At 40.3% G+C, this 12803-nt stretch overlaps 1 protein-coding gene across 1 annotated transcript in view; it reads right to left on the bottom strand.

Moving 5' to 3' along the window:
* Positions 1–3747: 3747 nt before the first annotated feature.
* HMGA2 (high mobility group AT-hook 2) overlaps positions 3748–12803 on the bottom strand; it is a 65985-nt gene continuing 56929 nt past the window's right edge. Inside the window, exons 3-4 of the mRNA XM_044277211.1 lie at positions 5970–6020; positions 3748–3867 (exon numbers count right to left, since the gene is read on the bottom strand). Coding sequence (XP_044133146.1) covers positions 3748–3867; positions 5970–6020 — 171 coding nt within the window. The remainder of the gene's footprint in view (positions 3868–5969; positions 6021–12803) is intronic.

Here is a 12803-nt window from a genome sequence, read left to right as displayed (position 1 = left end):
GCTTTGTAAATATAATACAACATTCTGCCCAATAACAAACTGAAAGTTATGTATTTAATATTCACTTTCAATGCAATTTTAAAGACTGTACATAGTTTCATTCAGTAAAAAATGTTTAAGTCTGAGAAGCTCTTTTTATACCCAATCATGTTGCCAATTGACCTAATTAGTGTTAATTGGTCTTCCAGCTCTTCGTTATGCTCAAGTTTACTTTTTCCAGCCTCTTATTGCTACTTGTCCCAACTTTTTTGGGATTTGCTGACACCGTGAAAATTTGAATCAACGTATTTTTCCTTTAAAATGATACATTTACTCGGATTAAACGTTTGATCTGCCATCTACGTTCTATTACAAATAAAATATTGACATTTGCCATCTCCACATCATTGCATTCAGTTTTTATTCACAATTTGTTTAGTGTCCCAACTTTTTTGGAATCCGGTTTGTAGATACTATATAAACCAAATACACTTTACAAATATGTAAGCACACACACACACAAAAAAAAAATATGTTAACGAGAATGGGAGCTGAACGACAGTAATCTTAACAGAGTTTTCTGTTTCCAGCTACAACTGCTGTTATTTCCAGCACCATTGACTGCTGAGAGCCGTTGATCGGTAAGGGTGCCACTGACCTGGTATTGGTGAACTATCCTTAGGCCTGTTTCACACGAGCGGATGCCAAGAGTGTCATCTACAGCGTGAAAGAAAACAGCCAAGCCCCGCTCCGGACAGCAGAGGCACAGAGCATTAACATGATTGATAATGCTCTTTGCCTCTGTGATCTTTCTAGTACAAAATCACAGCGAGATAAAGTTGTCACTGTGTTTTGTAGCAAAAAGATCACAGAGAGGCAAAGAGCATTATCAATCATGTTAATGCTCCGTGTCTCTGCTATTCAGAGCTTGGCTTGGCTCTCTTTCACGCTGCAGACGACACGCACGGCATTCGCTCGTGTGAAACAGCCCTTAGGATAGGTTGTTAGTATCTAAAACTTGCACAACCCCTTTTTAAATTATCAGCAATAAAATGTAGCGCTCACAAGTTTAATGTACACATTGAGGGACATTTATGAAGACAAACGTTCCCATATGCCAGTCTTGATCTTTGTGTGCTAGAGTAGGATGCGCCATATTTATTAAGACTCAGATGCCAGGAGCTGGTGCCAGGCTAAGCCCCGCCCCTCCCAATAAGCCCCATCCACTTTTTTCACCACTTTAGAAAAGTGGCTACAAGCTTAAAAAATTGTAAATTATAGTGCACATATGATGTGTGCCATAATTTGCAACTTTGTTTTATGTCACAAAAGTAGCATAAATGCCTCAATAAATGTCTCTCAATATCTTTGGCACTTCTTGTGTATACAATTGTAATCAAAGCTGCTGCTTACTTCTGGCAATGTTAAAGGGGTATTCCCATCACTTACAATGGGAGCATATCGCTAGGATATGCCGCCATTGTCTGATAGGTGCGGGTCCCACCTCTGGGACCCGCACCTACAAGGAGAACGGAGCGGGGAGAGCTGTGGCTGGAGGACCCCGGGTACAAGTTAATGGGAGCGCACCTGCTCCCATTCATTTCTATGGGGCAGACGGAAATAACCGAGCCTGCGCTCAGCTATTTCCGGCGGCCCCATTGAAATTAATGGAGGGTGGCTGCGCATGAGCAGTGCACCCTCAATTTATTTCCCCACTCTGTTCTCGTTGTAGGTTTGGGTCCCAGAGGTGGGACCTGCACTTATCAGACAATGGGGGCATATTCTAGCGATATGCCCACATTGTACAGTGGATATAAAAAGTCTACACACCCCTGGTTTCTGTGATGTAAAAAATTGGGACAAGATAAATCATTTGAGAACCTTTTTCCACCTTTAATGTGACCTATAAACTGTACAACTCAATTGAAAAACAAACTGAAATCTTTTAGGTAGAGGGAAGAAAAAATATAAAAATAAAATAATATGGTTGCATAAGTGTGCACACCCTGTTATAACTGGGGATGTAGCTATGTTCAGAATTAATCAATCACATTCAAAATCATGTTAAATAGGAGTCAGCATACACCTGCCATCATTTAAAGTGCCTCTGATTAACCCCTAAAAAACTTCAGCTGCCTTCGTTGGTCTTTCCTGAAATGTTCTTAGTCGCATCCCAAAGCAAAAGCCATGGTCCAGAGAAGTTCCAAAGCATCAGAGGGATCTCATTGTTAAAAGGTATCAGTCAGGAGAAGGGTCCAAAAGATATTCCAAGGCATTAGATATACCATGAAGACAGTCATCATCAAGTGGAGAAAATATGGCACAACAGTGACATTACCAAGAACCGGAGGTCCCTCCAAAATTGATGAAAAGACGAGAAGAAAACTGGTCTGGGAGGCTACCAAGAGGCCTACAGCAACATTAAGGCTGGGTTCACACCTGAGCGTTTTACAGCGCGTTCCTACGCGCTGTAAAACGCTCAACAAGGAGAAACCAATGATTCCCTATGGGAATGGTTCACACTTGGGCGTTTTACAGCGCGTACGATCGCGCTGTAAAACGCCCGACGCTCCAAAAAGTACATGAGCGACTTTTGGGGCGTTTGTGGCCATAGGACACTGTAGTGAATCACACAAACGCGCGTCTACTATTACAAAAACGCGCATAAAAATGCGCGTCAAAAACGCGCGTAAAACGCTCAAGTGTGAACCCAGCCTAAGGGAGCTGCAGGAATATCTGCCAAGTACTGGCTGTGTGGTACATGTGACAACAATCTCCCGTATTCTTCATATGTCTGGGCTATGGGGTAGAGTGGCAAGACGAAAGCCTTTTCTTACGAAGAAACGAAAAAGAAAAACATCCAAGCCAGACTACATTTTGCAAGAAACACATCTGAAGTCTCCCAAAAGCATGTAGGAAAAGGTGTTATGGTCTGATGAAACCAAGGTTGAACTTTTTGGCCATAATTCCAAAAGATAAGCTTGGCGCAAAAACAACACTGCACATCACCAAAAGAACACCATACCCACAGTGAAGCATGGTGGTGGCAGCATCATGCTTTGGGGCTGTTTTTCTTCAGCTGGAACTGGGGCCTTAGTTAAGCTAGAGGGAATTATGAACAGTTCTAAATATCAGTCAATATTGGCACAAAACCTTCAGGCTTCTGCTAGAAAGCTGAACATGAAGAGGAACTTCATCTTTCAGCATCACAACGACCCAAAGGATACATCCAAATCAACAAAGTAATGGCTTCACCAGAAGAAGATTTGTTTTGGAATGGCCCAGCCAGAGCCCAGACCTGAATCAGATTGAAAATCTGTGGGGTGATCTGAAGAGAATTGTGCACAGGAGATGCCCTCACAATCTGACAGATTTGGAGTGTTTTTGCAAAGAAGAGTGGGCAAATCTTGCCAAGTCAAAATGTGCCATTCTGATAGACTCATACCCAAAAAGAGTGTTGTAATAAAATCAAAAGGTGCTTCGACAAAAGTATTAGTTTAAGGGTGTGCACACTTATGCAACCATATTATTTTATTTTTATATTTTTTCTTCCCTCTACCTAAAAGATTTCAGTTTGTTTTTCAATTGAGTGGTACAGTTTATAGGTCACATTAAAAGGTGGAAAAAGTTCAGAAATGATTTATCTTTGTATAATTTTTTATTTTTTTTACAGAAACCTGACATTTTAACAGGGGTGTGTAGACTTTTTATATCCACTGTATATGATGGGAAAACCCCTTTAATGCTGAAGTGTTGTGTTTATTCAACTTAAAGGGGTTGTTTCATCTTGCTGTTTCCACGGAAAGATGGCAATAAGTGCCGGACCCAGGTGGCAAGGTTTATGGAAACAGTCAAGTTGGCTATATCTCCCACTGTATTGAACAGGAGCTACAAAAGCAGTGTGGCAGAAGAAGATAAGCTGCTTCCATAACTCCCAGAGGTACAGAAGCAGTATAGCTCCCATTTACGATAGTGGGACTTACAGAAACAGCGGAGCACCAATCCGCTCAGGTTCTCTGTAAACTCGGCCACCTGGTACCAGGGATTAGTCCCATGTCACCATGGAAAGCGCGAGTTAGGACAGTCCCTTTAAAGTTAGATTTTTTATTTTTTTTCTACTTTGTTTTTTTGCATTAGACAAAAAATGCTTTAATATAAACCTACAAATTGGGTTGTTCCAGGATTTACCGGTAAACTGGATAGGTGATAAGTGTCTAATTTGTGGGGATTAAACCGCTGGGACTTCCACTCATAACTGAAATAACGCAAGTGATAGATCTCTGAAATGATGGACACCAATGGCACCCAATGGACTTCACTGGTAACGGTCGGGTTTTTTTGCATGGTGTACAGCATTTTTTATAGAATCTGCAGTTGAGGCTTCTAACATTGCCTCCAAAGTAAATGTGAACACAACCTATTAATTTACTAAGCATGTCCGTTTTTGAAACAAATATTTTGAAATGATGGCATTTTTGTCCACTTTGTGCACCAGTCTGGCATTCATAGCCAGAATGTAGCTGACAAAATGCTTCATGCTGCGTTTTTGGCCCATATCAGTGAAACAACCGACGCTACAAAAGGATGTTCTGACATTCTGGTGTTACTTGAACCAAAATTTAGCATTTTTATACCTCTCACTCAAGTTTTGAAAAGTTGGTGTGGTTCGTTATGTCAATTACCGTAGTTTGAAGCCAGATTTATCACTGAGATTTTTCACTGAGAAGTCACAAAAAAACTTTGCATATTCAAATAAGTAGGGGGTGGAGTAAAAAAAAACTGAAGTAGCATTTCTAGACAAAAGTGTTAGATTTAACTATGTACACCAACAAAGAATCAAGCAAAAACTGGATTGACTTTCCGAACTTTTATTAACTCTTTCTGGGAGAGAAATGGGAAAAACAGCAATACTGCCACTGCGTTTTTACGTTCTACATGTTCCGGCATTTATTTTTCTGTATAAATAACATAATATCTTTATTCTCTGGGTCAGTACGATTACAGCGATACCAAATACATATAGGTTTTTTTACGTTTTACTACTTTTTTGCATTAAACCCCCCTTTTTTTTTAAAGAAAAAAATGTTTTTGCATTGCCGCTTCCCAAGACCCGTAACTTTTTTATTTTTTTTTCTATGGAGTTGTGTGAGGGCTTGATTTTTGCGGGACAACTTGTATTTTTCATTGGTATCATTTTGGAGTAAATGGCGCTTTTTGATCGCTTGTTATTACGTTTTTCCGGTGGCAACTAAAAATAAATTAGCAATTCTGTCAGCTTTTACACACACACATCGCCACCCTGCGATCGCATTTGCGGGGTGCCGATGGGAGACAGAGGGAGTCCGCTCCCTCTGTCAGCACTTCACATGCAGTAGGCGCCATTGCCCGCGGCATGTTAAATGTTGAACAGCCCGGATAGGCACTCCTGCCAGTCTGGGCTGTTAGAGCAGGCCCGGGGCTCTCAGCTTAGACTGGGCCGCCATAAAAAAGCCGCGGCCCAGCCTAAGGCCCCTTAGTTACCGCCATAAAAATGGCGTATGGGTGGTCAATAAGGGGTTAAAAAATTACCCTCATAATAAATTATCTCATTAGCATTTTGTCCCAGTTGTAGCAGAATAAGGGCTCATGCACACAAACGTATTTTGTTTCCATGTCCATTCTGGGATTTTTTGCGGACTGTATACAGAACCATTCATTTCAATGGGTTCGCAAAAAAAACTGAAGCTACTTAGTGTGCATTCCCTTTCCGTATTTCCTTTCCGCAAAAATATATAACATGTACGTAATGCGGCCAGCTGTTCCGTTTCACAAAATACGGAATGCACAAGGATGTCATACATATTTATTGCGAATACGGTCATTTGCATGAGCCCTAAAACAGATGACATTTTACAACCAGCTGTACATATTGAATAGCTGTTAGAGAGTTCTCCTAATGTCTCCATAATGATTGACGTTTGGCAATACAGAGTAAATTAATAAATTCTTACCCATTTTCTTGGACGCCCCCGTGGACGCTTCTCACCGCTGCCCTCTTCTTTCTTTAAGCATTAAAAAAAAACTACATTAATATGTGTGTGTGTATATATATATATATATATATATATAGTTACATTAGATTAAGCAATATTTAAAACAAAATGGTACATGGAAAAACACCATCAATGTTGATCCTTCTCTATTAAACGAGTTGTGCCCCCACTAAATTCTATTTTAATATAATTTTGCATTAAAAACTAGTTACATTTATAATTTACATTATGTGACAAAAATGCTCCAATTGTTAATTATTTTCTCTACTCCAGTACAATGGTGCCCCCTGATATTTAACCTGCATAATAATGTGCATGTCCAGGTACTGAGACAGTCACATGTTTTAACTGCCACAAGCCACATCTACCGTTAGAAGCTATTAAAGGGAGAGAGCTACAGTAGAAAGTACACGCTCCCTGGCCTGCAGCAGAAGGGACATGCCACCTGAGCTGCCAGCCTGAAGAGCAATAGAAGAACTGAATGGGGAAAGCCCTGCACCCATGTAAGGTACAGGGCTGGTTCTAGCTAGAAAGAGTCATGTACTATATGATGTATTTTATTTTTTTACATTAATCATTGCTTAATCCCTTTAAGTGCTAAAACCCTGATTTTCCTGTACATTTTGAACAACAGGACTGCTGTAAAACAAATGTTTTTTATGTATATGTAAAATATATATACTTACAATACAGTAGTTATTAAAGGCTGAATAAATTGATTATAATTTTCAGTGCAACTTTGGGTAGTAAAATAAGTCACAAGCAAACCTTGTATGAATATACAGTAATTGTTATTAATTATTAAGCACCTCTACTTCATTGCCATTGAACCATTTCGTCCTTTTCATACCCGTAGTACTCAAGTGTATGAAGTAACTTGTCTTGTACGATACTCAGATATAGCCCAGCAATGAGACCACCACGGATCTTGGTCAAGTATCCAACACCTTTGGCTATCAAACAACCCCATATCAACAGGCTTCCTTCACAGAACTTGACAGTTCCTTCAATTTCCCGATCTGTTAGCCCCCTTTTCCACTGTTTGTTGTTCCAGACCAATTTGCACCAATCAGAGCCCAATCTATTGACTTTCGTCTCATTGCTCCAAATCACCCGTTTCCAATCTTCTACTGTCCAGGAGCACAACAGTAACAATCAGAATCTGCATAACTAATCAGATGCTAAATAGTTGCAAGTGCAATTTATGTATGAGATAGCACCCAATCAGATTCCACCTTTCATTTTTCCTTTGGAAAATGAAAGTTGAATCTGATTGAATGCTATGGGACACTAAGCCAGTTCCACTTTACACCAGTTTGATAAATGACTCCAATAGAGAAACATATTCCGGTGCTGTGTGGGAACAGGTTAGAAATGATGATCAGAATTCCTAACAAAGTCACATGCTGTACCTGTGATATGCGTGGAATACAGTCCACAGCATTTTGAGCATATTCCACTTGCTTTTCCATCTCCATTATACATTTTCTGCTGCTTTATCTCAACACACCAGCAGCTTGGTCAGTATGGATGTCAAATTATGCTAAATTCTTTTTTATTCCTTGGCCGGTTTATATTGTTTTATTTGACATCACATTGTTGCTAGCATGTTGTGGTTTTGTTTTATTCATTCTTAGGGGTCATTCACTGAACCATATGGGCCATGTGAACTCGATGCTGCGGTGTGGACCCGTTGACTTGAATGGGTCCGCGATCCACAAAAGATAGAAAGTACTATCTTTTGTGGAGCAGAGGAACGGATTAGGTACATGCCTCCGCACCGCAAAAGACAGAACATGTCCTATCATTTACTGTATTTTGCGGATCGCAGACCCATTGACTTGAAGTCAATGGGACCACAGTGCAGGGCGCACCGCGCCACTGGACAGAGTTCACACAGCTGGTGCCCATACAGTTTTCACCATTTATGTGGGTTAATATGATTTTTGTATCCACCTTGGTAGATTTTATTAGGTATATTGTGCTTTTGGAAAGCCTTTAGACCAGGCATCCTCAAACTGCGGCCCTTCAGCTTTTGCAAAACGACAACTCCCAACATGCCCGAACAGCCTACAGGTATCAGCCTACAGAAGAGCATTGTGAGAGTTGTAGTTTTACAACAGCTGGAGGGCCACAGTTTGAGGATGCATTTTTTTGACCCTTTCACCTTTTTCACATTTTGTTATGTTTAAGTCTTGTACTAAAATAAAACAAAACGTTCTAATTTTCCCCATCATTTTGCACTCAATACCCCATAATGAAAACAGAATGTTCAAAATATTTGATCATTTTACTCAGGACTTAGTTGAAGCACCTTTGGCAGCGACTGCAGCCTCCAGTCTTCTCGGGTATGATGCCACAAGGTTTGCACATCTGAATTTGGGGATTTTCTTCCATTCTTCTCTGCAGATCCTCTAAAGCTCTTTCAGGTTGGATGGGAACCTTTGGTAGACAGCAGTTTCCGGGTCTCTCTACATATGTTCAATTGGAGATTGGGCCTCTCAGGGACACTCAAGCCAAGCAAATCTTCAGCCCAGTCTAAGGTACAGACATACTGCATCAGGTTTTCATTAAAATATCTCTTCGCTCCAATGAGCTTTCACTCAACTTTGAACATTCTCCCTGTCCCAGCCACTGAAAAACACAATTACAGCATGATGCTGCTATCACCATGCTTCACAGTAGAGATGGTATTGGGCAGTGCCTGGTTTCCTCCAAACATGACACTTAGAATTGAGGCCAAAACATTCAATCTTGGTTTTGTCAGACCATAGAAATTTGTTTCTCTCTGTCCTTTAGTTGCTTTTTTTTTTTTTTTTTGCAATCTTTTATGTGTATTTTACTTAGGAGAGGCTTCTTTCTCAATTCTCTACTATAAAGCCAACATTGGTGGAATGCTGCAGAGATGGTTGACGTTCTGCAAGTTTCTTCCATCTGCACAGAAGATCTTTGGATCTCAGCAATAGGCACCATTGGATTTTTGGTCACCTCTCTTACCAAGGCCCATTTCTCTTGATTACTCTAGGAAGAGTCTTGGCTATTAGAGAGCCTCTGGCACAAGGATCAACCATATTAATCCAGACCTACTGAATGGTAGGACTCATCGTGCTGATTAAATCAATACCTTTCTTTTGTCTTTATGATAAACAGCTGCTGAGATATCTGCATTTTTATTCAGAAGCAAATGAGAGGTCTGAGCACCAGGATGCAGGGCTGAATCGTTTGGGCACTGCTTTGTAACACCCCCTGTGCTCTGCACACTCCGCTCTCCCCTTGATTAACAGTCTAGACAGCAAGCTGAGGGCAGAGCCCTGTCCAAGAGTTGTGTGCTAGCAATAACATATCACTATGTACTGTAGCTTCACCACACTGAGATCTGTTTAGAAAGCTAATATTCATTACAGCTTTATTCACAAGCACAACATATGATTACACATACAGCAGTAATGTCTCTTAGCTTACAGACAGATATTATTTGCAGCAGTGTTTCTTTCTTTTCACTGGTTTTCAACAGGTTTGTCTGCTTTCAGATCACATTTTTGTCCTACATTTAACATATACAAAAAATACATGCTGCCTGAGACAGATGCCATACAGCTGCATCCATCACCATTATAAAAGCATATACATATTTTGCTGGACTCTGCAGGAAGTGTAGTGCACTATGCTTTACCACACTGCAAAGTCCAGAGAGAAAAAAAAGTATATGTTAACATATCAAATTTTTTTTTTACAATGGTACTCTATGGTGACATATGCATCTGTTTTACGTATACTTTTTTGTATAAGTCAAACTGAAGATAAAAACGTGATCTGAACCTAGAGTTGATCAGAATCTAAAATAAATTTGGTAAAGAAAGCTTTTTGTCCCTCTCAAGTATACATCAACTTTATGGCTGGGTTTCCACAATCAGGTTTCTAATGCAGTTTTTTTTTTAATGCCTAAACCAGGAGTGGATCATAAAGGGAGAGTAAGTATAAGGGTCCATTCACACGTCCGTTGTTTGTTTCCTGATCTGTTCCGTTTTTTGCTGAACAGATCTGGACCAGATCTGGACCCATTCATTTTCAATGGGTCCTGAAAAAAAACGGACAGCACAATGTCAGATTTTTTTTTCAGGACCCATTGAAAATAAATGGGTCCAGATCTGGTCCAGATCTGTTCAGCAAAAAACGGGAGAGATCAGGAAAGAAACAACGGAAGTGTGAATGGACCCTTAAGGAAGGACCCGACTTTACTTCTTTTATCAACTTACTCCTGGTTTTGCTTCAGGAAACCTGAATGTGTAAATGCAGCCTAAGGGATCATGCACACAAACGTATTTTCTTTAGTTTCCATTCAGTTTTCTTTGCGGACCATATATGGAACTGTTCATTTAAATGGGTCAGCAATGAAACGGAAGTTAATCTGTGTGCATTCTGTTTCCGTATGTCTGTTCTGCAAAAAAATAGAACATGTCCTATTATCGTCCGCATTATTGTCAAAGATAGGACTGTTCTATTTGGGGCCAGCTGTTCTGTTCCACAAAATAAGCAATGCACACAGACGTCATCCGTATTTTTTGCAGATCTGTTTTCGTGGACCGCAAAATACATACAGTCGTGTGCATAAGCCCTAAGGGTATCATCAGATGTTGTGTATCACATTTGTTGTTTCCGCACAGATTTCTGTGTGGAATAACTGCAGCGTAATACAATACCTGCAAAGTGAATGAGATTTGACAAATCTTATGTATACTTTGCAGTATTTTTCCATGCGGACATTGACCTGCTGTTTAGATGAAATCCACAGCATGTCAGTTTCTTCAGATTTTTTGTGCAGATTTTACCTTTCGCAATGTAAAGGGTGAGATCAGGACAAAACCACATCAAAATCTGAATCAAAATTTGGTGCAGAAATGCAGACAAATACAAAAATCTTAGTTTTTGGTTAAAAACAGATTATTACAGATTGGTCGATGTTTTTTTTTTTTTCCCATGAGATTTGGGTAGACAGATAAAACTTTACATTTTTTTAAGAGTTGTACTTTTGAAAGTCCCAAACTGTAACAAGTAAAAGACGCTGCCATTTGTAAAATCTGTCCAATATGGATTTCAAATCATACATGCATGCAGCAGTATTTTTCTGGCAGAAAGCCAGTATTTATGCTGGAAACTCGATGGACCCTATTATAGTGATGGCGGCAATGTCTGGCTATACCAGTTACGGCAATTCCAATATTGTGCTCCTCTGTAGGAACAGAATAATGGAATGCCTGCTGCAAAGGTAACAAGTGATTGTCAGGAAGCAAGCGTTCCTTCCTGACAATTGCTTGCTTGTCGGTGAAGGTGACCGTTGCATTTACATGCAGATTGCTAATGCCATCGCATGTCGTCATACAGTGCTGTTTAGACACCACGATCTGCTGCCGGCAAACAATGATTTAGGTGACCTCATGATCAATTCTATTACATGGGTATTAGGTGGCACCTACCAAACGCTTGAAAGCGATAATCTGAATATGATATCTGAATATCAAGCAATGTAAAGAGGACTTAAAGGGGTTGCGTCACTTCAGCAAATAGCTTGTAGAGAAAGTTAATACAAGACACTTACTAATGTATTGAGATTATCCATATTGCCTTCTTTGCTGGCTGGATTAGTTTTTCCATTACATTATACACTGCTCATTTCCATGGTTACGACCAGCCTGCAAACCAGCAGCGGTGGCAGTGTTTGCACAATATAGGAAAAAGCACCAGCCTCTGTGTGCTCACACGATCCCGGCCACCAGTGAAGTTGGCGCTTTTTCCTATGGTTTGCAAGCACAACAACCACCGATGGATTACAGGGTCATAACCATGAAAGCGAGCAGCAAAGGAAGCAATATGAATAATAACAATACATTGCTGAAGTGACACAATTCTTTAAAGTTTTACTGATTCTGTATGTTTTATATTAATAAATGATTTGCCTACCTAGAGGAAATAAAACTTTAGCCATTTCTACTTATGTCAACTGACTGATCGACACCTGGTGTACTGTTGATATCAGTAAAAAATACTAAGGGGCAAAATTGACTAAGGCCTCCTGCACACAAACAAGTGCGCCACGTGGTCATGCTGCGGCCCACAAATTGAGGGCCGCAATGCACGAACACCGTCCGTGGGGCAGCCGCAGTCTAAAGTCCACTGGAGCAAAACAGGCTGAATTTATTAAGAGGCTCACACCTCTTCTCTCTGGTCGTGTGCAGAGAATCAAATTGTGCCAGTTACAACCTGGTGTAGATTTGATTTATAATTTACACCATTTAGTGACATCAATTGTAATAAATCGATTTTTCCGCGCAAGTGCAAAGCGTTTTAATGCGTTTTGCATGCGAATGAGAAAAATCGCCATGTTTGGTACCCAGACCCGAACCCAGACTTCTTCACAGAAGTTCGGGTTTGGGCTCAGTGTTGTGTAGATTTTATTATTTTCCCTTATAACATGGTTATAAGGGAAAATAATAGCATTGTTAATACAGAATGCTTAGTAAAATGTCCATTGAGGGGTTAAAAATAATAAACAAATTTAACTCACCCCATCCACTTGATCGCGTAGCGGATCTCCTCTTCTTTCTACTTTCTTCAGGACCTGGCTAAAGGACCTTTGATGATGTCACTGCGATTATCATATGGTCCATCACTATGGTGATGGACCATGTGATGAGCACAGTGAGGTCACCAAAAGGTCCTTTTCCTCCCAGGTCCTCAAAGAAGAAGAATGAAGACGAGCCGGGCTTCGCGAACAAGTGGATGAGGTGAGTTAAA

The sequence above is a fragment of the Bufo gargarizans genome, chromosome 2 (genome assembly GCF_014858855.1).
Source record: "Bufo gargarizans isolate SCDJY-AF-19 chromosome 2, ASM1485885v1, whole genome shotgun sequence".
Taxonomy (NCBI): Eukaryota; Metazoa; Chordata; class Amphibia; order Anura; family Bufonidae; genus Bufo; species Bufo gargarizans.
The sequence above is the reverse complement of the archived record's forward strand: the minus strand, read 5'-3'. Positions and strand labels throughout refer to the sequence as shown.